The 25,421-nt window shown below is 35.4% G+C and overlaps 1 protein-coding gene and 1 pseudogene across 5 annotated transcripts in view; both read right to left on the minus strand.

The window, feature by feature from the left end:
- The window catches only part of SLC9C2 (solute carrier family 9 member C2 (putative)), a 101,847-nt gene that overhangs the window by 41,431 nt on the left and 34,995 nt on the right, over nt 1-25,421 (minus strand). For all 5 annotated transcript variants that reach the window (XM_077156998.1, XM_077156997.1, XM_077156996.1 and 2 more), the window contains exons 12-18: nt 22,594-22,760; nt 21,863-21,973; nt 17,303-17,400; nt 16,054-16,173; nt 14,606-14,804; nt 13,741-13,929; nt 12,807-12,956 (exon numbers count right to left, since the gene is read on the minus strand). In XM_077156998.1, coding sequence (XP_077013113.1) covers nt 12,807-12,956; nt 13,741-13,929; nt 14,606-14,804; nt 16,054-16,173; nt 17,303-17,400; nt 21,863-21,973; nt 22,594-22,760 — 1,034 coding nt within the window. The remainder of the gene's footprint in view (nt 1-12,806; nt 12,957-13,740; nt 13,930-14,605; nt 14,805-16,053; nt 16,174-17,302; nt 17,401-21,862; nt 21,974-22,593; nt 22,761-25,421) is intronic.
- Nucleotides 1,663-3,940, minus strand: LOC143680634 (mitogen-activated protein kinase 6 pseudogene; annotated as a pseudogene).

Below are 25,421 nucleotides of genomic sequence, written 5' to 3' on the forward strand. Positions count from 1 at the left end.
CAAATGGAACACATCATGGAAATTCACAAATTTGCCAGGAATAAAGGCTGTTTAACAAAGGAGGACCTGAGAGTATTCATGGAAAAGGAATTCCCCGGACTTTTGGAAAATCAAAAAGACCCTCTGGCTGTGAACAAAATAATAAACCACCTGGCCCAGTGTCGAGATGGTAAAATGGGCTTTGAGAGTTTCTTTTTGCTAATTGTTGGGCTACCCATCACGTGCAATGACTATTTTTGTAGTACACATAAAGCAGAAGAGAAAGAAGTAAACAGAATTGAAAAATTAGTTCCCCCTACGCTCGTAAGAATTATCCCAAGAGTCACTTAAGGAACCTGTCCTACAGCTTCCCTCTGCATGAGGATTTCAAAACAGATTGAGTCCTTAAAAAATGTATAAATAAAATCCAGAAGCAGTGGAAGAAAAGTCAATTAAATGCCAGATAAGCTTTTAATTTTTTTTTTTTTTTTTTTTTGCTGGCCATGTTTTATTTGTCCTTTTTCTTTAAACAGGATAACCAAAGATACAGACAGTATTCAATAAAATAAATGGATGAAACAAATTTCTAAGAGACTGCGATGTCACATGCTACATTTAACCTAATTTTATTCATGCTTGCCTTGGGGGACAGGAAATATATCATTCAGTAAAAACATACAGTAAAAACAAAATGTCTTATCATGAACTTTTAAACTGCAATAATGATGTACCTTAATTACTTCCATGCACACAAGTCTAACATTACAGTTTGTTTTAAAAAATAAACACAATTAAGACTTCTAGGAGCATTTTATAATAAAGTAATTCCTAATTTTTCTTTGTAGATAGATCAAGCACCTCCAAAATACAAATTCCTATACACAGTGAGCTCTTTACTTAAAATGAACACTTAAGTAAATTAAGTACGTGGACAACCTTAGAATAAGCTGACATTATATATTCAGCTAGGTAGGCAACAAACCATAATGCCAAATGGAAAAAGTGTATTTGTAAATAAATTTCAAAACTAAGTTAACTTTCTATATAATTAAATACAGAAAATATACTGATTTGCTAAAAATAAATAAGATGTGATGTATTAACACTTCACTATAAAGAATGCATACCAGAACATTTATAAACAGTGAATGAATCTTGAGAATAGTTTACTATAATAAACGCTGGCTAAATAGAAGTGCGTATTGTGAAGCACTATGGGTGGTATATGTTTTGCCACATACTTTTGTTACCTTGAGGTAGATAACACATGTGTACCAAATTCGGCATTCATTTTCAGTTGCTGCTGGTATCATGTGTTTTAAGAAATGTGTACAGTATGAAAAACTTGAAAATACTCATGAATGAAAAAATGTTTTAGGAAAAAAATAGATATTTTCATGCAATTATGTACAGTCTCACTGTGTAAATTTCAAGGCAAGATTTGTTTCCTGTAAAACAGATCATTGTTCTAGGAGAGAATGTTTTTACTTAGTGCATTTCTTTTGTCTCTGCCTGCATTGCATTATTTTGCTCTATTTTTAAAATCTTTGTGTGCAAACGACATGCCAGTTAAAATGAAAACTATCTCACATGTAGAAAGTAAGTCTGGGTTTTAAAAACCAAAAACTAATGAAATCCTTACTAAAATGACACCATCTGATTCAAGTAAAAAATGACTTAAATACTAGTAATAAAAAAGACAAAACACTTTCATGAAGAATACAAAGAGAAATGTCTGCTGAGTGTTTTTAGTTTAGATGTTTCAGAATGCTGCTGTATGTTTTATGAGGAATTTGAGGGGAAGATTTCATAGCAGAAGGTGTTAATGTGGCCTGTATTGACTTAAGTGGTGACCCAACTGGACTGTGAAACTGTGGGATGCCTATGGATTCAAGCTGCTTGTTAAAGAGGAACTCCCCATTGTTGTTCAGAAATCCTTCCTCATTTCCTCTCTCTCCAAGCTTCCCATCCTCTGGCTCAGTTTCTAGCATTTCAGCATCTTCTTTCCTGCTAAAGAACCTGTCCAAGTAACTGGTGTAAGTGTTTTCCTTGTCAATCTGTTCATCCTTCCTTACCTCACAACAAAACTGACTTATGAGAAAACAATCCTCCCCACCACTCACAAACTGGCTATCCCAAGAAGACTGGTACAAGGCTTCTAATTGAGCCAAATTGGCCATTCCTTTTTTCTCTTTTTCTCGGCTTACTGACTTTGATATCAAACTTTTCAATTCTAGTTGGGACACTGAGCTATTCAAGTCATTTAATTTATCAACAACATCAGTAGGCTCATGTTGTGAACTAAGTTGAATAGTTCCTGCAATAAAGGAATCAAAGTCAAATCCCTGATTCTTTTCCCTTTCTTTTTCAGCCAGTTGCTGTGATGCTTCCTCTAGAGCTATCTGAGCTTTAACCAATCCATTCCTTTCACATTTTGACTTGCCTTTCTTATCTGATTTTTCTTTGCTTTGTTCTTTCCAATTGGAAAGATCTATAATAAGCTTGGGTTCATAATAATGATTAACTTCACTCTCTCTCCAAACTAAGTTATCTAAATATGATGATGACCTCATTTTGTAGTTACAAGTATGGCTACACTCCAGATCACAATATTTGTTTTCGTGATGATCTTTGTACTGCCAACAAGGCTCAGTAGAGTAACTGGTATCAAAAGCAGGATCCTCCAGATACTTTTCACGATCTCCATCCAAATATTTTCGAGGATCAACTTGTACTACTTCTTCATCAGTGACATCAGACAGAGATCTTGGGTCAAGTTGAACTTCCTCAATATCAAAGTTGTTATGTATAGGCCAATCATGCTCTGAAAACTGACAATCATGGTACCTTTCCCAGTTATAAATGTGACTGTGAGTTTCATCCATAAGCAAAATATCATCAACTTCATCTTCAATATGAAAAGGATGACTTGAAATTGGCTCATCAGTTGGAAAAGAATATATGCTCATGTAAGGATGGGAGAGTGCTTTTTCTGCTGTCAGCCGATCCATGGGGCTAAATGTCAAAATCTGTTCCAGGAAATCCAATGCTTCTCGACTAATTCCTGGAAGCAGCTGGGTTAAAGGTTTGTGTGGCTCAGTCATGTCATTTCTAATGTAAACTGGAATTACGCTGAGAAGCTCCTGACGATCTTCCTCATGTACAACTGGAATAGATTCTAAAATCAGCTGCATCTGTTCAAGTTCATGTGCACCTGCAAAGAGGGTTTTACCAGTCAGCATTTCAGCAAAGATGCAGCCCGCAGCCCACATGTCAATGGCTTTAGTATAATTATTAGGAGAAAGTAAAAGACGTGGAGATCTGTACCATTTAGTAACCAATCCTTCAGAAAGATGACCCTTATGGGAATAATGGGGATCCATGATCCGTGCAAGACCAAAGTCACCTATCTTCAGCACCAAGTCTTCAGTATTAATGAAAAGATTAGCTGGTTTGAGATCTCTGTGCAGTACGTTTGCAGAGTGAATATACTTGAGCCCACGTAGCAGCTGATACATGAAAAGTCTGGCATGCTCCTCCAGCAAAGGGCCTTGCTCCAGCACATTAGCCAAGTCTGTCTCCATGTACTCCTGAACAATGTAAACACTGTTCAGTTCAGTAAGAGAGCCCACATCGTCTGTTAACTGGCTTCCACTGGGACCAAGAATTTCAAACACTTTCACAATGTAATCATGGTCAAGTCTTCTAATAATTTTGATTTCACGTAGAGCATGTTTGACACTCTGGGGATCAGTAAGGACAATTTTCTTGATGGCTACTCTTTTGTCACAGTCATTGTCTACAGCAGAAAAAACCAAGCCATTGCCTCCACAACCCAATGGTTTTAAGTCCATATACCTAGAGCCCAGATCAAAACCATGAATGTTCATGAGACTTTCAAATTTCTCTGCCATTTTGAAACCCTTACTATTGCCTCTTCCTTTTGAATTGCTGAACTTGTATAAACAAGGAAGAAAAGTGGCATCAAAAGAAAAGATCTTGGGCGGGCCGCGGTGGCTCAGCGGGCAAAGTGCTTGCCTGCTATGCCGGAGGACCTCGGTTCGATTCCCGGCCCCAGCCCATGTAACAAAAACGGAGAAACAGAATACAATAAAACAAGAAAATGTTTCCCTTTCTTCCTTCCTTCCTTCCTTCTATCCTTCCTTCCTTCTCTCTGTCTTTCCTTTAAAAAAAAAAAAAAAAAAGAAAAGATCTTTCGAAAAGGGAGAAGAAAAATAATTTTGCTTCCACAGCAAGATGGTTTCTTGATGTTCATTGCATATGCCAACCAGGCCGTTGCATTCCCCTTAGATTTAAAACTCAAAATGCTCTACTCATACTGAGAATTAAAAAGATTGCAGTATTCATAGTTCAAGAGAGGGGCAGCAACTCTGCAGACATTTAAAGAAAACACTCAAGAAACTCAAACGGAATGAAATGACATACTATGCACTCAGATTTACTTGTGCTAAACGATTTAACATTTAACAAAAATGTGAATAAATATGCACACAACAGGCTTCTCTGAACATTCTCCTCACAGTGCAGATACATTCAGTGTTGGACTGGTCCTGAGCAGCATCGTTCTAAGGTGCTAGTAAGCACTATTTCCGTTTTGCTTCTTTTCTTCCTTTGTTGCTATATATTTCAACAGGAAGCTCTGGTGGCTGTTGGTTAACAGATGTCTTTTGTTAGTGATCAGGTGGCTCCAGCTCACCACAATCACAATCAAAGCTACCGTCCATCTTATTCTGATACAACGAGACTTCTCCGACTCATCGAGAGAGTGCGGGGCCCGCGGACAGCCCCCAGGGTCGGCTCAGGTCTCCGGCTGTGCTGGCGGCAGCGACGTCTCCGAGGCTCCCGCTTTGCCGCAGTCGCCGCCATGTAACCCCGACCCGCTAGAGAGGGCGAGGGAGAGGGGGCCAAGCTTTTAATTTTTATGTTGTATGCATCCTCTTGCTCTCAATAAACCAATTTCTTTTTTTAAGAAGAAAAAAAGTCAACCTCACAGAATAGGAGAAAATATTTGGAAACCATGTATCTGATTAGGTTTAATATCCAGAATAGATAAAGAAATCCTACAACTCAACAATAAAAAGACATACAACCCAATTTAAAAATGGGCAAAAGACTTGAGTAGACATTTCTTGAAAGAGAATATATAAATGGCCAGAAAGCACATGAGAAGATGTTCAACACCATTAGCAATCCGAGAACTACAAGTCAAAATCACAACATGATACCATTTCACAGCCATTAGAATGGTTGCTATTTACAAAATGGAAAGTAACAAGTGTCGGACAGAATGCAGATAAATAGGAATACTCATTCATTTCTGGTGAATGAGTAGCAAATGTAAACTGATGCAGCTACCGTGAAAGAGTTTGGATCTTTCTCAGAAAGCCAAGTATAGAATTAGCATACAACCCAGCAATCCCACTACTAGGTATAGAATAGGAATTAGAATTAGGAAACTCATAGAATGAGAATCTAAAATATAGGTTATCAGGGGACAGAGTGGGTATAGGGAATGGGGAGTTAAGGCTTAAAATGTAGGGCACCTATTTGGATTGATGGAAATGTTTTAGTAATGGAAGGTGGTGATGGTAGTACAACTTTGTGAATGTAATTAACAGCACTGAAAAACATATCAGAATGTGATTAAAAGGGAAAATGCCAGATTGTATATAAGGTAGCAGAATAACAATTTAAAAACAAACAAACATGGAACCACACAACACAAATTGCGAACCCTTAGTTAAACCATGGAGTATAGTTAATAGTATAATTATAAATATATGGTATCATTATAGTAACAAATGTTCCACACCAATGCATGATGTTACTAATAGGGTGGTGTATGAAAATCCAATAACTTATGCATGATTGTTCTCTCTGTAAACCCACAACTTCTCTAATAAAGAAAAAAATACAATGGAAAATTACAAGTGTTAGAGAGGATGTGGAGAAATGGAAACATTCATTGCTGGTGGGAATGTGAAATGGTGCAGCCACTGTAGAAGGCAGTTTTGCAGTTTCTCAGAAAATACAGAATTACCATATGACTTGGCAATCCCCTTCTAAGGTATTGTGGTAGTTAGGTTCAGTTGTCAACTTGGTTAGTGAAGGTGTCTAGTTCTATTGCTGTGGACACAAGCCAATGGCATGTGAACCTCATCTGTTGCTGATTACATCTGAGTCAGCTAGGAGGTGTGCTTGCTGCAAGGAATGATGTTTGATTCATTGACAGTTGCTTAAATGAGAGAGCTCAACACAGCACAGCAAAAAGCAGCTCAGCACACCTCACCTCAGCACTCACAGTTCAGCCCAGGCCTTTGGAGATGCAAAAAGGAATCACCCCGGGGTAAGCTGTTGGAACCCAGAGGCCTGGAGAGAATGCCAGCAGACATCGCCTTGTGCCTTCCCATGTAAGAAAGAACCTCAGTTGAAAGTTAGCTGCTTTTCCTCTGAAGAACTTTGCGTCCACTAAATAAATCCCCTTTTATTGAAAGGCAATCTGTCTCTGGTGTGTTGCATTCCAGCAGCTAGGAAACTAGAACAGGTATATACCCAAAAATTGAAAGCAGACAGATATGTGCACACCAATGTTCATAGCAGCATTATTCACTATTGCCAAAAAAATGGAAGCAATCCAATTGTCCATCATCAAAGGAATGAATAAATAAAATGTGGTATATATGTGCAATGGAATATTATTGGGCCATGAAAAGGAAGAACATTCTGATACATGGCAATGACATGGATGAACCCCAAAGACATCATGTTGAATGAAATAAGCCAGACACAAAGAGATAAATATTATATGATCTCACTGAAATGAGAAAAATTATAATAAGCAAACTCATAGATTCAGAACTGAGAACATAGGTTATGAGGGACCAGGGTGGGCACTGGGAATGAGGAATGAATGCTTAAATTGTGCAGAGTTTCTATTCGGGGTGATGGAAAAGTTTTGGTAATGGATGGTGGTGATGGTAGCTCAACATGGTGAATTAATTAGAATTTAATTAAATACTTGAATGCCATTAAAAGAGGAATTTCAGATTGCATATATGTTACCTGAATAAAAACTTTAAAAATATAGGACGGTACAAGATAAAGAGTGAACCCTAAGTTAAACCATGGACTATAGTTAATAATATAATTATAATAATATTCCCTCATCACGTGGTAACAAAAGTACCCTACTAATGCAAGGTGTTAAAAATGGGTGGGATGGGTTGTTATATGGGGACTCCAAATTTTCTGCATGATTTTTCTGTAAACCTACAACTTTTATAATTAAAAAAAAGGACATTTTAGGTGGTATGTTGTGTTACAAGAATTAAAAATTAAAAAAATTGAACTGTACACAAGTGAACCCTAATGTAAATCAAGGACTATAGCAAATGGTACAATTATAATATTCTTTCATCAACTGTAACAAGCATACCACATTAACACAAAGTGTTAATAATAGGGAAAACTGCATGTGCAAGGGGGGTATATGGGAACTCTACTTTTTGTATGATTTTTCTGTAAACCTACAACTTCTCTAATAAAAACAAACAAACAAGAAGATAATAAATAAATTAACGCCAGTATGAAAATATGACTGGCGTAGGCAATTACCTATGTGGTCAGATTAGAAAAGTAACTGTAGCATGATGCCACACTCCAAAAACTCTGAACAATTACGACTGAGATGTTATCAGTGTTGTTAAAGATAGGCTCAAGCACTGACTGCTTGCAATAAATAGTCTTGGAAAAAGTTAACAGTCTCAGTGAATGTAAGTAACTTTTAACAGGTTATGGCCTAGAAGCACATGGTTTGAGGGACAGGGCCAGAGGCTTTGAGGTAGCATCAAAGTTCACCTCTGCCTGCTTTTCAGAAAATGAAATCATGAGACACACATATATTCTCAGGGCCCATTTCTCCATTTGAAAAGATGCAGATAATATTTTAGAACTTCTGAGAAGTTGGAACAACTTACAATTAAATGTATTTGACATAATTATTTTTTTAAACTTTTTATCGTATAATATAACATACATACAAAGCAAAGAAAGGAAAAAGCAATAGTTTTCAAAGCATTCTTCAATGAGTAGTTACAGGACAGATCCCAGAGTTTGTCAAGGGCTATCATACTATTATCTCAGATTTTTCCTTCTAGCTCCTCCAGAACATTGGAGACTAGAAGGAATATAAATTTTTTTTATCATCACTTTTTTGTGTGTGAAAAATAACATATATACAAAAAAGCAATAAATCTCAAAGCATAGCACAATAATTAGTTATAGAACAGATTTCAGAGTTTGGGTGGGTTACAATTTTAGGTTTTTACTCCCAGCTTCTCTAAGATACTGGAGATTTAAGAAATATCAATATAATGATTCAGCAATCATACTACTATGTTAAATCCTACCTTCTCTCAATAACTCCACCAACACCTTTGATCTTTCTATGCCACTCTTTAGAGGTATTTGGGCTATGATCATTCTACCTTTTTTATTTTGGAAGGGCTTTCAATAAAAAGGGAATGCGAGATGGAACTAGTTGATGTTCTGGAAAGGCTGGCCTCTCTAGGTTTCAGGACTTATCTGGTCCAAGGACCCAGCTGGAGGTTGTAAGTTTCTGGAAAGTTACACTAGCACATGGAACTTTTGTAGAATCTTATATATTGCCCTAGGTGTTCTTTAGAATTGAAAGGAATGGTTTTGGTTGGGGGTTGGCAAGTTATTGTAGGTAGCAAGGTCTAACTGAAGCTTGCATGAGTGACCTCCAGAGTAGCCTCTCGACACTATTCGAACTCTTAGCCACTGACAGCTTATTTGTTACACTTCTTTTCCCCCTTTTGGTCAGGATGTCATTGTTGGCCAACACAATGCCCCACATCCTTGAGAGGCATGTCCCATGCTGCCAGGCAGACTTTCACGCTTGGATGCCATGTACCAAGTAGGGGGGAGGGCAATGATTTCACTTGCAGAATTGGGCTTAGAATGACTGAGGCCACATCTGAGCAGCAAAAGAGGTCCTCCAGAGGTAACTCTTAGGCACACTTCTAGGTAGCCTACGCTTCTCCACTACTTACATAAATTTCACAAGAGCAAGCCTCAAGATCAAGAGGATGGCCTGGTGACTCAGCAACAAGGGACTGAGAAAAACCCTAGAATGAGCTGAGACTCAGCATCAAGGGATTGAGAAAATCTTCTCGACCAAAAGGGGGAAGAGTGAAATGAGACAAAGTGTCAATGGCTGAGAGATTCCAAACAGAGTCAAGAGGTTAACCTGGAGGTTATTCTTACGCATTAAGTAGATATCACCTTGTTATTCAAGAGGTAATGGAGAGGTTGGAGGGAACTGCCTGAAAATGTAGAGTTGTGTTCCAGCAGCCATGTTTCTTGATGATGACTGTATAATGATATAGCTTTCACAATGTGACTGTGTGATTGTGAAAACCTTGTGTCTGATGCTCTTTTTATCTACCTTGTCAACAGATGAGTAGAATATATGGAATAAAATTAAATAATAAGGGGAACAAATGTTAAAATAAATTTAGTTTGAAATGCTAGTGATCAATGAAAGGGAGGGGTAAGGGATATGGTATGTATAATTTTTTTTTCTGTTTTTGTTTTATTTATTTTTCCATTGTCTTTTCTTTCTTTTTCTGAATTGATGCAAATGTTCTAAGAAATGATCATGATGATGAATATGCAACTATGTGATGATGTGAATTACTGATTATATATGTAGAACGGAATGATTATATATTAAAAATGTTTGTGTTTCTTTGTTGCCATATATTTTTTAAATTTAAAATTAATAAAAAAAAAAAAAGAGAGCTTGGCCTGTTGATTTGGGTGTCCCTAATGTTTGACACAGTATCAGGGGTTTCCCCGGTAGTAAAGTTTAATAGTTTCATATTTTTTCTTCCATCCCTCAAGGAACTGTGCCAATACATTTTTATTATCTGCTTAAAATATTCTGGGATATACACAGGCATTACATTAAACTATACAGGATTAAAGGCCCTCATTTTTATTCTGGGCTCCCTGTGTTTCAATTTTTTAAATGAGCTATCTAGACAGGTTGAATTAGAGTATGTGCTACAGAAAATTTAGGTTCTGGACAAAATAAAAATTCCTTTCTTTGGTCTCAAAGAAAAGGTGAGGTTCTAAAATATAAACAATGTCTTCCTTACCCCTGGGTTCTGAATTACCTCAATCCTGACCTGATCACCTTCATTCTTATCTCTAAATGCCAGGTTATACATATATAAACAACCTCTAAAAAATCCATTTTAGAAAATGGATTACCATTCAAAATTACCATTCCAGGCAAAATGTTGAAATAATTTTTAAAGCTGAAAAAACAGAAAACTAATATCTTATTCACATAACTTTAAATGTAAACTTATTTACAAGAAGAAAAAGTTTAACAAGAACAGTGTTTTCAGTAGAATTTGAGGGAAGACATCAGGAGTAATCAATCTAAAATAAAAATAAATTTTAAAGGACTTCACCAGATTACCAGGGTCTAGTCTACAATAAATATGAGTATCACATTTATTTCAACATTTTTTAAAATAACATGGGTCAGTAGTTTGTGATTCCTAACTGGACAATGCTGGTAATGTTTTTAATGATTCATCTTATGTTCATTTTAATTTTTTTTAACTTTTTAGTAATGTTTCGTTTTGTTCACAGTTGTGCCAAAACTAAAATTTTACATATCCAGATTCACAAATCGAAACATAATGGATGAGATTGTAAACATAATATTAAAGAATTTTAGCACATCACAAATAAAGTGAAAGTCAAAAACTTAAGATTTAACAGATGGACTGAAAAGCAAAATAAAGAGTGATTTAATAACCTGGAATATGAAGTTGAGGGGTTCTCATTGCAAAGTGCAGAGAAATGAGAGAAATAAGAAAAGTTGTTATGGACTAAGTCCAGAAATTCAAAAATCTGTTAAAAGGTTGCCAGAAGGAGAACACTGAAACAAGGAGAGGAAATAATGAAATAAATAATGGAAGAAAGTGGGACTATTCAGATTATAAAGGCTCTAGCAAGTGCTGAATGAGATGAATAAAAGGAATCATACTTAGCACATCCTGGTAAGATTTCAAAACTCCACGGACAAAGATAAAATCCTAAGAGCCTCCAAAGAGAAAAAAAAAATGCCACCTACAAAAAAAAAAAGGTTTTTAAGAGTTATACTATTAACCAAATGTCAGAGCAAAATAAAGATTTTTAATGTATACACACCCATACATTTTATGAAAAAGATTAGTTGTGGATATAATACAGCATAATAGAAAGGATAGTAAAAAGGCCCTACAGGATTCAAGAAAGAGTGACTGAAAAATATAGCCTAAAAGAAGAGAAAGTAGCTAGTTAAAAAAAAGCTTTGATCCATTTGACTGCTTTATTTGGAAGCGTCTCTTTCAAATAGTAAATGTTTAATGTTATCAACTCCTATTCCCTTTATCATGGGTTCAAATTATGGGTTCTATAGTGAGTAATACTGATAGAACCATAAAAAGGTAAAGGCCATTTATTGGTTTTCCATCTTTAGACTTATCTATCGAGAAAGAATGAAGACTTAAGAATACACATAGATAGAGTATAAATGTCATAAATCTTTCCAAAATTTAAGACAGAGAGAGAAAGAAGCAGTTAAAGGAAAGGAGTTTACTACTACTTTCCTTACATTTCATGAGGGAAAATATATAAAGACTGTTTAGAGGTAATAAAATCAAGAAGTAAATGTAGATGCATAATGTTAAAAGTACAACAGTAAACTGAGGAATTTAATACAGGAATGTTATAGGGAACATTTCATATGCAATTATCTGCTTAAAAGTATTCAATAGTGTCACAGTACCTAAAGATTATTATTATTGAATATATATACTCTGGGAAGTGGTATTGAGTGGAGCACTGAGAGGGATACATTTATTTTTTAATTATATTATTTTCAAGTTTTGAAATTATGGGAGATTATCTTTTTACTATTTTTTCTCCATTTCCCTACATATACATACATACATATATATTGATATATTAAATGTATACATAAATAAATACATATATTCAATAATAACCTTTAGGTACTGTGACATCAGTGAATACTTTTAAGCAGATAATCACATATGAAATTTAAAATATAGCCCTCTTAGGAACATTACTCTGTTAAATTGCAGAGTGCTTGGAGTTGTCAGACATGTGAAGAAGCCTGGTTAGGAGGCAATTCTTTCCATTTCTGAGCTCCTATTTTGTTTATTATCTTTTTCTCCCATTTGGTACTTACTGCTTGGAAGTGAGGAGGGTCTTGAATGATGAAAAAGAAATAATCCTGCCCACCCACTCTTCAGGACCAAGATTTCAAGTTTTCGCCATCAAATTTTTCGTTTCTTTCCCTCTCTTTTCCTCTTCACTTAAGAAGCCTATCCTTTCCTTAAAGCCCGTTTCAAGTCTCAACTCCTGTATGGAACGTTTTTCCAATTGCCCTCTCTTTTAAGACTGTTACAAAGAGAGGAGGAATCCCTTCTCTACTCTGCACTCAGAAAACAAAAACAAATAATAGAGTAGTGTTTTCTGCCATGAAGATAATAAATGAGTTCGACGATAACAATAGCTGAAATTTAAAGCTACAGAGACTGTTCTTCCCACAGAACCTCGAATAACATTAGAAACAACAGAATTTCCTTCAACTGCTGGGATGTATCTGTGTTTGGTCAAAATACACATAGAAATGCTCTTAAATAAATTAATGCACCCAAGGGATTTTTCCCAAATAATCAGTGCTTGTTACTTGCCTGATAAATTGATTCTCGGCTAGAAATTTGTTTAATTAAAAGTTTGGTATCCTCTTGACTCTTGACATAACCTTTTGTAATACAATACATCAAGCTGAGACGCTTTTTGATCTGCACATCTACAGCATTTATCAGTATTGGTATTATTATCTGGAATAATGGGAGGGGAGAAAATCTGTAAGTTTGAAGAGAAAAAGCACCCTCTATGACAGGAAGTCTCTAAGTGTGGTCTCCAGACCAGCAAGAGCCTCAGAGAAGTAGAAAAAGAACTCAGAATACACCCCAAAAGGCTAAGGTTTCCCTCCCTCCTTTCAGGAGGGGAGGGGAACATTTGGAGCACAGGGGATCCATGTGGTTGCTGTTTACTATAAGTAAATGATAAAGATTTACTCTGTTCCAGAAATCTCATGTGTATATTTAGGATAATAATACAGATATTTAAAACTTAGTGAGTTTTCTTGAAAACCATGATATTTTAATTTAGAATGCCATTGCAATGAGAAATGGCTGGTCAGGATATTGGCTCACAGCTTTGGAGAACTTGTTTCTGGGTCACCTTGCTTCAAATAGCACCAGGATTTTTATTCATTCACAACAAATATTTATTAGGTGCTGACTATATGCAAGTTTTAAGTTATATCAATGACCAATATCATATAGTTGCATAAATATACAGTAAAGAGGTACTAAATGTGATCAAGAAAAAAAAGTTAAGTGGGAGGGGGGATCAAATGTGGGATGGGTAAGCCTCTACAAGGAGAGATTTGAGGGGGTGAACCAAGCAGACATCTCTGGGGAGAGCATTCAGGAGAAGAAACAGCTTCTTTCATTTTTTCCAAAACAATAAAATTTCTTAACTCATTTAACAAAATAGTGTAGGCAAAGAAAAAAGAAAAAAAAAAACACCCCAGTATTTAAAAACATGAAGTCTTACCTTGATGACAGGAATAAACCTCATCATTCTAAAATATCCTATTATTACTGTACTCTGAATAAGAGCCAAGTTGTCCGGTCTCAATCTGACAAAGTATATACAAAAGATATCAACTATTCCAATAACCAGAATAAAAAATTCCAAAACATTCCAATATCGCTGAAAATATTTCCTTTTCAAAACTATTATCTGTTAGGATAATGAAAACAAATAGAATGAATGTCATTTCAAAACACCTATATAATAACGGAAGGGACAGATCTTTTAAAATTAATAATTAAGTCCTCAACTACAAACGAGTTATATTCCGAAAGTTTAGTTTTAAGTCATATACTTGGAGTAAAAAAAAAAAAAAACAAATGTCACAACATCTAAATTATAACTTGATTCAAAATATATGATCTATAATGAAGATGGAATGCCAAAACACAAGCAAAGAAAAATAGCAATAAAGAAGTTCACTGCAATATTATTAATAATTAGTGTGAAAATAATGATGACGATAAATCAGCTTGGAAGCATTTATCCTAAAAAGTAGTTCTCATCTTATAACAAAGACCTAGCAAACCAATTTGTTTTTATTCATTTATTTATTTCTTGCAGCCTTAGAGCAAGTATTTGAGGAAACCATCCATGTAAGGATTTTCAATTCTCTTTTACCTTGATCATTGAGAGTCTCTCTACTTTTATGATGCTTATCTAATTTGATGTCCACAACTGTGTCTATTATACTCTGAAGAGAATTTTTACTGATTTCATTATGCATATGGCTTATGGTATCAAATTATTTCAGCAACATGACAAAAGAAGATTAAAATATCTGAATTGTACTATTTATAGAATATATTTCTATTTCAAACAGTACCTTCAATGCTATTTCTAATATATAGAGAAATACATAGTAGTAGTTTATAGCCATCAATGCTGGCCCATTTAACTTTCTTGCCATTGGCCACAGATGTATTATCATAGGATAAATATACATTAGTGTTATAATATGCCCTGTGTATTCAAATTCTTCTGAAAATACAATCTTATATGCAATATTCATAAATTTATTATTCCTGGGAAAAAAGAGAAAATAAAATGTCAGAATATTTAAAGCTATAACAGTTAAGATGTGAAGTTCAATATTTGTTAAACAATAGTCAAATCACTTACATTAATATGAAGAACAGTATACATAATATAAAACAATAGATAAGCAAAAGTCAAAAATCATGACATCTGTACATAAAAATTATAATAGCGCGGGCTATGGAGACGCAGTGTCAGAGTTCTCACCTGCCATGCCGGAGACCCGGGTTCAATTCCCGGTGCCTGCCCGTGCCAAAAAAAAGAAAAAAATTATAATAGAGGAAAAATATGTCTGTTGTCAATCTATATCAAAGACAGGGTACTGTTTTTACAGTTCATAGAAAAAATGCAAAATTCATCGATCAAAGCAAGAAACAAATACATTTAGAGAAAAATGAATTACACATCAGGATTGTTGAAAACTATGAACAGGGAACCAAGAATTCTATTTAATAATTACCATTTTTTAAAATATATTTTTAACATTTTTCAATCCATCTAAAGAAAAGCCTAACTAGAGGAGATTACCCAGATACATGTCAAGAATTTTCTATATTTCTCTTTATTAAATGGAAGAAAAGTTAAAAATATATATCAGAATTTATGAAAGGCATGTTAATGCCCACTTAAAATTAGTAGCAGCAATCTACTATCTGATATTTTCTTGAATTAGCATGTTCTAGTGGAGAAAAACCTTGTCTTCTTGCTCTAGAAACTCTGTAAGTTCACAATGTATATAATAAAACAAAGCATCTACCCAAGTTAAATAAAATCTTTATCTTGTGATATTTTGGAAAAATTGGTTACAAGGCATTATTAGATACATATTGTGTTTTTCCTAATTACTCACATCAACAGAAACACTCTATGGCAATGATGAAATTGAACTGAAAGCTAAATCAGTCTGTGACATATATTTCTCACCCCTGCTCCATATTATACCCAAAAGAATATGTAAGCAGCCCAGTGACTCTAAGACACAGTAATTAAAACTTGAAGAATCCAAATATGACCATCCTTTTCTTCCTTTTCCTGCCCATTCTCTGATGGAGGTATCAATGAAGTTGCTAAAGTAGAACAGAGAAAGAAAAGCCAGCACTCTGCTCATGTGCCACATGATAAATGAGAATTTACTATGATATTAATTAGATATTGTTAATAAGGAAATCTATTCTGACAATGTAGATAAGGTCATATGTATCAGATATATTACTACCAAAGGATCCCAATACTTACCCACATAGAAAATAATATGCCTCTTCTTTACTATAATTGAAGAAAGTTAACATATTTTTAAATTTTATAAGCCAACTTCTAGCTCTTGCATAAGTTGAAACATCATAAATAGTCATGAATCTAACAAAGAGAAAAGTATACATATGTTTTATAATAAAGAGTGAGTGCTATACTTTGGGTAACAGAAATAAGGAAGTTATACTAAATATAAATTTAATGTCAGCCTACTAAATAGATGTCATCGCAAGCCTCTGTACCCATCCACTTATCCACCCATGGTCATGATAAAAAAACATTTTTAGTAGAGATCCTTGCTGCACCTCTTCCTGGAACCATTCCTAACCCAAGGGGGAACAAAATTAAAGCTTCTCCAGACCGATTCTTTGGGGCTCAGAATCAGATCTTCCTGTATGTCAAGGTTTGTCTAGCCCAAATGTGAAGCTCCTGCCCTTCCCAAATTTTATCCAGGTAACTGATGATAGACCTCCTAGATCCATTACCTGAAATGCTAATTATCACCTGTCAAGATCTGCTCTTATTGGGCCAAGGTTGCCCTACCAGGTCATCCATTACTAAACATTTGCCAAGACTAAAATCAGGTATTCATATATCTCTAAGATTCTGGGCTTTTCCCAGCAGACATAGATATATCTATCAGAGCCAGTAGTTGTATCAATTCCCCCAGGACCTACTCTAGTCCCAGGAAGCAGTCTCATGGGCAGCCTTCAGGCTTCCCTACCTCTCCTATCCAGTAGTTTAGTGAATATGAAATAAAGGCAAAATAGGTTAAATAGCAATTGAAACTTTAAAGATTCCCTTTCGTGGATCTCCTAGTCTTTTAACTAATTACATTACAGCCAGAACTATTTCCAGAATCCCCTAATGTCACCAGGGTTATGAAACCTCAGGGAAAAAATTTAAACAAGTAAAATAGGATGCAGATGGATGGAAGGATGGATGGGTGGATGGATGGATGGATGGGTGGATGGATGGATGGATGGATGGATGGATGGATGGATGGATGGATGGATGGGTGATGGATAGATGGATAGATAGATAATTAGATAGATAGACAGACAGATAGATAGATAGATAGATAGATAGATAGATAGATAGATAGATAGATAGATAGATAGATAGAGATGAAATAGAGATTGACCAGTCTGTTCAGACACTTAATTTTCAGTATGTTCTTCATCACATACCCATTCAGTTCTGGAAATAACAATGAAAGAATTGTTACACTTACTTTCCTTGAATGTGGCAATAGCTTTTGGTTGCACCAATTAATATCCGGGCTGCCTCTACACTGAGGATGCCATCATTACACTGCTTTTCAAAGCTACTCTAAAAATACAATTTTAAATAAAAATTACAGTGGATCAAAATTCTAAGTGCAATGTACTTTTCTTGACCTTTACATAACCCTCACTATCATTACTGAACTCAATATATGAAAATATACTATTACCAAAAAATTGCTATAGCAGGAAATGTTTCATTCAGTTCAAGTATTTGCTGAATACTTCTTTATTTTATTTATTTATTTATTTATTGGTAAAGTACTGTCCTGGATGTTATGAGGGATACAAAGGCTCAACATACTTGAGAAATTTAAAATCTAAACAACTAATAGTGTACTCCACTCTACTTCAGTAATATAAATAGCATCAAGAGCATCATCTTCCTACAAAAGAATATACTGCGCAAAGCATTAGTTCAAAGAATAACTTTTCATACCAGCCACACAAAGAACTACCAAAAGAGAAAAGTGGAGCTTATTCTTGTGTTAACCCCTCCAAAAAATGTCAGGAGAAAGTTATACCAAATTTATTTAGGTGTCACTGATACTGAACTCAGAGGTTACTAAATTAACTCCCAAAACTACTGCCTTTCTTACAGATTGACCAAGTACTCTTGCTTATCCATTGTTTATAAGTGGTGTCTCCAACTTCTGCTACATTTAACACATTTTATCAAATTTTTAATTTTAGGGATGATAGTCACTACAGAAGAAAAAGAGAATTCACACCACTTATTTCTCAAGGCAGTAGTCATCTATTCACCAGCTCCTTTTCCAGGACGCAGGGAAATGATCCACCGAGAGCAGCTCTGATAAAGCAATATGCAGACTCTGGGGTTGCCTTACAAAGAGCAGAGCGGTGATAGCCAGGCAATCACTATTCTAAGGCCCATGAGGCTCTGGGGCACTTTATGAATTTCTACATTTTGTAAATCCTCATGATGGCCCTGGGAAGTTACCCAGTAAGAAACTATATCTCCTGAAGGTTCAGCCCTGGGTATATATGAAATTACTGTACTTGTAGTATTTCCAATCTGGCCCATTCAGAATTGGCTACATTTAATTTAGCTCAAGAAGATTATGATTTATTTATATATGATGAAATGTTTAGTCATTCACTCATTCTTTTAAAAAAATATTAACTGAATGCCTCCTCTTTTCCAAGCCCTGTGATGGAACACTAGAGGTACAATCCACAGTTTTAAGGAGCTCACAGTATAGTAGAGGAAGAGGAGAAGTTAGACATATACAATTATAAAACAGTGTAGAAATTATACATCTTTATAACTTTTTTCCCCATTCAATTTATCAATGTTCTGTCTCCCCCACCACTCCTACACACACTTTAACCATGAGCTTTTCTGGGAAGCTACCAAGGGCTTCAGGCAAATTCAGATACAAAGCATGGACAGTAAAACCCAGAGATGGAGGAAAAAATAAGTTATAAGCAAGAAAACTTTAAATAGCAATATAGAACCAGAGTTTCAATGATATTGGTGGGTAGGGTATCAACTAAGCTCAGGGAGCTAATAAAACTTATTGAGGAGATAGAATCAAATAAAGTTTCTTGGAGGAGATAATACATCAATTGAGTCTTAAGGATGAGCATGATTATCAAGATGAATGAATGAGGGGAAGGAGGGAGCAAAGTGGAGAAGCAGAAGAGTAATGGGTATCAACTTCAGTTCATGCACAGAGTGAGAAACAGCATGGACAGTGAGGCAAAGCACAAGTTATAGAGCTGATAAAGGTGAGAGATTTGGTTAGAGAAATAGGCAGGAGCAAGATTACAAAAGGCCTTAGATATTGTGCTTAGACTTATAGGGGACAGAGAGGTATCAGAAAAGTATCTATATGCTATTGAAGTTAAGTTGATACTAAACCAAATATGATTTTGATACATGTAGGATGTTGAATTGTAACCCCATGGTAACGCAAGAAAAACTGATGAAAATATATCCAGATAGAAATGAATAGGAACTCAATATGGTATAATACAAAAATCAAATAAATATAAAAGTAGGCATTAACAGAAGTGACAAAAAAGGTACAAGACTCACAAAGACTACATAGAAAATGGCAGAAGAAAGTCCGGTATTATCCCTAGTGACTTTAAATGTAAATGGATTTAACTTTCCGGTCAAAAGACAGAGATTGGCAGAAATCAACCCTCACATATATGCTCAACTGATTTTTGACAAGGAGGCAAAGATCACTCAAATGGGAAAAAATAGTCTCTTCAACAAGTCATGCTGGGAAAACTGGATCTCCATATACAAAAGAATGAAGGTGGACTCCTACCTCACACCATATACAAAACTTAACTCAAAAGGGATCAAAGACCTAAATATAAGAACCAGAACTATCATACACCAAGAAGAAAACATAGGGAAGCATCTTCAGGACCTTGTGTTAGGCCATAGGTTCTTAGATTTTACACCCAAAGCACAAGCATCAAAAAAAAAAAACAAAAAAACTACAGATAAATGGGACCTCACAAACTTAAAACCTTTTGTGCCTCAAAGGACTTTATCATGAAAGTAAAATAATGACCTACATATTGGGAAAAAATACTTGGAAACCACATATCCAGTAAGTGTTTAATATCAATAATATATAAAGAAATCCTTCAACTCAACAACATAAAGACATACAACCCAATTAAAAAGTGGGAAAAATATTTGAACAGACATTTCTCCAAAGAAGATATACAAATGGCCAAAAAGCACATGAAAAGATGTCAACATCATTCGCCATCAGGGAAATGCAAACCAAAACCACAGTGGGATACTATGTCACATTCCATAGAATGGCCATTATTTAGAAATGGAAAATTACAAGTATTGAAGAAGACATGGAGAAATAGGAACACCCATTCATTGTTGGTGGGAATGTAAAATGGTGGGGTCCCTGTAGAAGAGAGTTTGGTGGTTCTTCAGAAAGGTAAGTATAGAATTGCCATATGGCCCAGAAATCCCACTTCTAGGTATATACCCAAAATAACTGAAAGCAAGGACTTGAACAGATATTTGCACACCAATATTCAAAGTGTCATTATCCACAATTGTCAGAGGTTGGAAGCAACCCAAGCATCCACCAAATGAGGAATGGATTAAAAAAAAAGTGGTACATACAGTGAGGGAGTATTATTCAGCCATAAAAGGAATGAAGCTCTGATACATGTGACAATATGAATGAACCTTGAAGACATCATGTTGAGAGAAATAAGCCAGAAACAAAAGAACAAATATTGTATGATCTCACTGATACGAAATAATTAGAATAAGCAAAATCATAGAGTCGGAATCTAGAATATAGTTTACCAGGGATGGGGTATGGACAGGGAATGGGGACTTAAGACTTAGTACAGAGTTTCAATTTGGCACAATGGAAATATTTTGGTAGTGGACAGTGGTGATGGTAGTAAAACATTGCTAACATAGTTAGCCTTACTGTAATATATAACTAAATATGGTTAAAAGGAGAAATATGAGGTTGTTCAAATGGTACTAGAATAAAAATTTAGGAAAAAAATCTATGAAACTGCACAACACAAATTGTGAACCCTAAGCTAAACCATGGATTAATAATGTAATTATAAAAATATTCTTTCATGAATTGTAACAAATGCATTATACCAATGCAAGGTATTAATAATAGGGTGGTATATGGGAATTCTGTATTTTCTGTATTTTATACATGTTGTAAACTCACAACTTCTCTAATAGGAAAAAATATATATGGAAAATGGGGAACTCAAAGAAGGTATAGATGGGACAGGAATGGTTATGTGTGTATGGTTTTTAAGTCTGGGTGATGGGTACATAGGGATTCATTATACCATTCCGTCTACTTTTGTGTATGTTAGACACACTTCATAATAATACGTTTTCAAAATAAACAAAAAGAGGGTTCTGTGTATGTTGAGAATTTTATATACTTGCAAAACTTAATAAAATTTGACCTATTAAAATACAACTCCAATAGAAAATGTGCAGTTTGTTAAAGTGATTTAAATTTTATTTTACCTAGTAATCTTCCACATTTATCACACTGGAATATTAGTATTTAAACATTTTAAGAGAATTTTAGATTTCCCAGATTTATAAGTTTAAATTATTAGACTTATAAAAGTGAATTAAATACTTAAGAGGATTTTTTAAAAGGAACTCAAATACAATAAATTCATAAAAGTAGTTTAAATGTTTGAAATTTTTAAATTATCTAAATATGTAAATGACACCTAACATTGTTTAAAGTTCCCTGCAAAGTGACTGCTACAACTTACCAAACTTAGAAATAAAATAAGGTTTGTAACTTGAACTTGAAGCCTAAGAAAGAGTTTTTTAATAATTATTTTGTAATTCTGATAAATCAAACAATTTTAAAAACCACTAGAATATCAAAAGGTGAAAATAAAAATTCTAGCCACCACAAAACAGTATTTAAGGATTAAAGGAATTGCAAGAAAAAGAATTAAAAGCAGCTTACATAAACAGTACCAACCATTTGTATTATAGCTACATGCAACCTGGCTCCTTCTATTAAAACTTCATCTGTTGGAGACTCCTCTTCTTTTTCATCATGTGAAACATGGGAGAACTGAGCAGCATCAGACTAAGTTTAAAAGCATATAAAGACAAAATTAAAAATAAGTAGAAATGATTAGGTGCTAGTTCATGCTATGCTCAACAAAGACTCCAATAATACATCGGAACTGCTAAAATGAAGGGCTACACATAACTTTATATATATAATGGAGGACTACATAAAAGAAGCATTGCTTTCAATTGTGGTGAAGTGAATATTCATTTGGCAAAGTTTAAAAGTCAAATTCCTCCCCAAATCTGTCTATGCTTGAAAGCTCTCTGAAGCAGCCTGTGCCTTCTGCTTTTTATAAGACCTATAAGGGGAGAAATCTCAGTACATCAACTTGGTTGAAACATTAGCTTGGGAGAAGCCATTGATCACTGCTCAACCAGCCCATTTGTAAAAACATCAATTCTCCTAAAATACTTCCTGTATTTGGCAAATAAGCCTGAATCATCAATACTTCTTCTTTAGAGAAAGAATTCAAAGGTTTTGATTTCACCAAGATAGCAAAGCTAGTAAATATTTCTCCTCAGCTTTTTTGACATTTAATTAGCAGAACCAAGTTTTTTTGTAATAAGACTAAAGCAAGAGCAGCCAACCAAAAGAGGAAAAGGGAGACCATTCTTTTCCAGTTATCAACTTACAGGAATGGTGTATTCAATCATGGCTTTTTCTTCAACTAAAGTCCAATTAACATTTGTCAACATTTTTTCTGTTTTAAATAAAGTCACCGTGTTCTGTATTATCTCCTGTATGTGCTGAATGGCATTTTGCATGGCCATTTGCCTTGGGAGGGAAATAACACACAAACCTATAACAAAGAAGAGCAAGGGCCTTAACAGAATATCGGGTGCTTGTGACAAGTGGAAGCAATGGGTTGTAATAGAACTGACCAGCGCCATCCGGGCTATAACTAAACCCAAAAATGGCGTCTACCCCCTTAGCGGGATGCCTCGTGGCTCCCGAGAGAACAAGACCCCTCCCTTCCGCTTAGCTGTAATCTCCCGCGCCCAGCACAACTGACAGGGACTTCCTGTTTTTGGAACGTCACTCCACCACCATCCAGCCAATCACCAAGTACTAACCTGGCCTTAAAACCGGCCCACTCGTCTTGCCTAAAGAAGCTCTCCCTACCCGGCTCAGGCTGCTTTGCGGCATTTTGGGTGCAGCCCGGCAGATCGGCTTTTCAATAAAGCTTGTTCGGTCGGTACCTGGTGTTTCGGCTCTCCTGTATCACGTTGCATGATTATGTAGTGAAATTTTGAGATCACCTGTAGAGCCAAGCTGGAATACTTAAACCAAGGCCAACTCTTTGTACAAACTTTCTAGAACAGTACCCAATTATGTATTTACTTTTACTGTAGAACTCAACTTGATCTGTACTTTCCCAATAAATGTAGACAGACTAGCCACTTGAATCCACTCAAAAAATATTTCTCTAAGTATAGAACACTACTTGCATCTTCTACAGGAAAAAGGGCTACTTATTATACTGTCTAAATATCTGGGCTCCACCCCATATCCACTATGGTAAATTGGATTATATACCCCAATGAAAGACTTTTTATTAACCTTAATCCACATTACGGTTTATAAATGATGTAAATCTGGGTGTGGACTCATTTGTGAAGAGGATCTTAAAAGGTTCTATTTAGGTGTGGCCAACTGAATCAGATTGGGTCTTAATCCATATTACTGAAGGATTTAAGAGAGGAGAAGCAGATTTAGGGAGAGAGAGATTTCCATGTGACAGGAGGCAGAGATGTAAACCAAGAAACCCCAAGGATTGTGCAAGCCAGTAGCAGAATGCTGTGGACTTTAGGGGAAAATTATGTCCTTGCTATTGCTCTGATTTTAGACTTCTAAATTTCTAAACTTCCAAACTTTGAGCCATAAATTCCTGTTGTTACGCCAACTCATTGTTTGGTATTTATCATAGCAACCTGGCAAATTAAGACATCTAAAGAGTCAGAATGGCCTGGGAATCTGCAGTTTAACAAGTTCTCCAACCAATTCTCATTCACACTAAAATCCAAAGACAACTACAATTGAGTACCCTCAAATTTAATACCTCTATTTCCTGACAGAAAGTCTCCAAGACTTTGTATTTTCTTGAGGTATGAATTTTAAGTTACATCTGTGACGCTTATTTATTAAGGAGAAGAAGTTAATTAGTGAGTGTTTTACCTCCTCACAACTCCATCTCAATAAAATTGTTCTCTCTTCATCGTGGCACAAGAAACGTCTCACAGAGAGTCAAAATGGTTTCTAAATAATTGTTTAAGTTCATTACATTCTCTAAGGGAAACTGTTTAATAGCGATATTTGGAAAACTGGGTATTTAAAAAAGCCCTGGAGTATCATTTCACTATGGCCCAGAGCAAAGATGCACTTAACTGCTTGCTGAAGAGTCAGCAGTTTACAACTTTGCATTTAAAATTCCCGTGGCTGACAGTGATTGTAGAATTTGGATGATTTGTTTGGTATCTCAATAAAATTGCATTAAAAACAAACAACGAAGGAAAGGAAAAAATTCCCATGGCTGAGAGGACACAAGGAGAAAATTTATTCAATTGACCAGTGTGATGGTTAGATTCTGGTGTCAACTCGACCAAATGATTATGCCCAGTTGTCTGGTCAGGCAAACAGTGGCCTGACTATTGCTGCAAGAATATTTCGTGGCTGGTTGGTAAACCAGAAGGCTGGTGTATTAAGTCATTAGTCAATTGATTGCATCTGTGGCTGATCACATCTGGGCTCAACCAAGGCATGCCTCCCACAATGAGATAATCCAATCAGTTGAAGGCTTTTAAGGAAGAAGGGATACTCTTTCATTGCTTCTCCAGCCAGTGAGCCTCTCCTGTGGAATTCGTTCAGACACTTCATTGGAGCCGTCAGCTTCACAGCTATGGATTTTGGACTCTTTTATTCCCACAGGTGAGTGAGACACCTTTATAAATCTCATATTTACAGATCTCTCCTGCTGGTTCTATTTCTCTAGAGAACCCTGAGTAACATGCCAAGTTAGATCCTACCCATATGATGTGGCTACAGCCATTCCAATTACTCAGGGAAAATACGAGTTTTTGTTGACCACTTAGTGGCAATACTACATTTGAACAAACTCTTGGTATTTCAGATGATCCTTGAAAAGTATGAGAAGGAACCTCAAAAAACCAGTAAACCAGCTGGAAGGAGTTGCTTTGAAACTCTTCCTCTCAATTCTCTGTGTTAAAAGTGTCTCATATGGTATTTCTAGAAAGGGTGAGCATAGATCCTGAGATGATAGAAGCACTTGTCATGTAGATTTGTCCCATGAGTTAAAGAAAATTCTGAGGTTTAGGTAATACAACCAAAAATTTATAGGAGAAACAAAGAAAAGAAAAAGATATTATCATGATAGTAAAAGCTCCTTATTGATCTTGCCTTTGAGTATCAGAGTAGGAGGAATCACAAGAAAAAAGCATGGGAG

The sequence above is a fragment of the Tamandua tetradactyla genome, chromosome 4, assembly GCF_023851605.1.
Source record: "Tamandua tetradactyla isolate mTamTet1 chromosome 4, mTamTet1.pri, whole genome shotgun sequence".
NCBI lineage: Eukaryota > Metazoa > Chordata > Mammalia > Pilosa > Myrmecophagidae > Tamandua > Tamandua tetradactyla.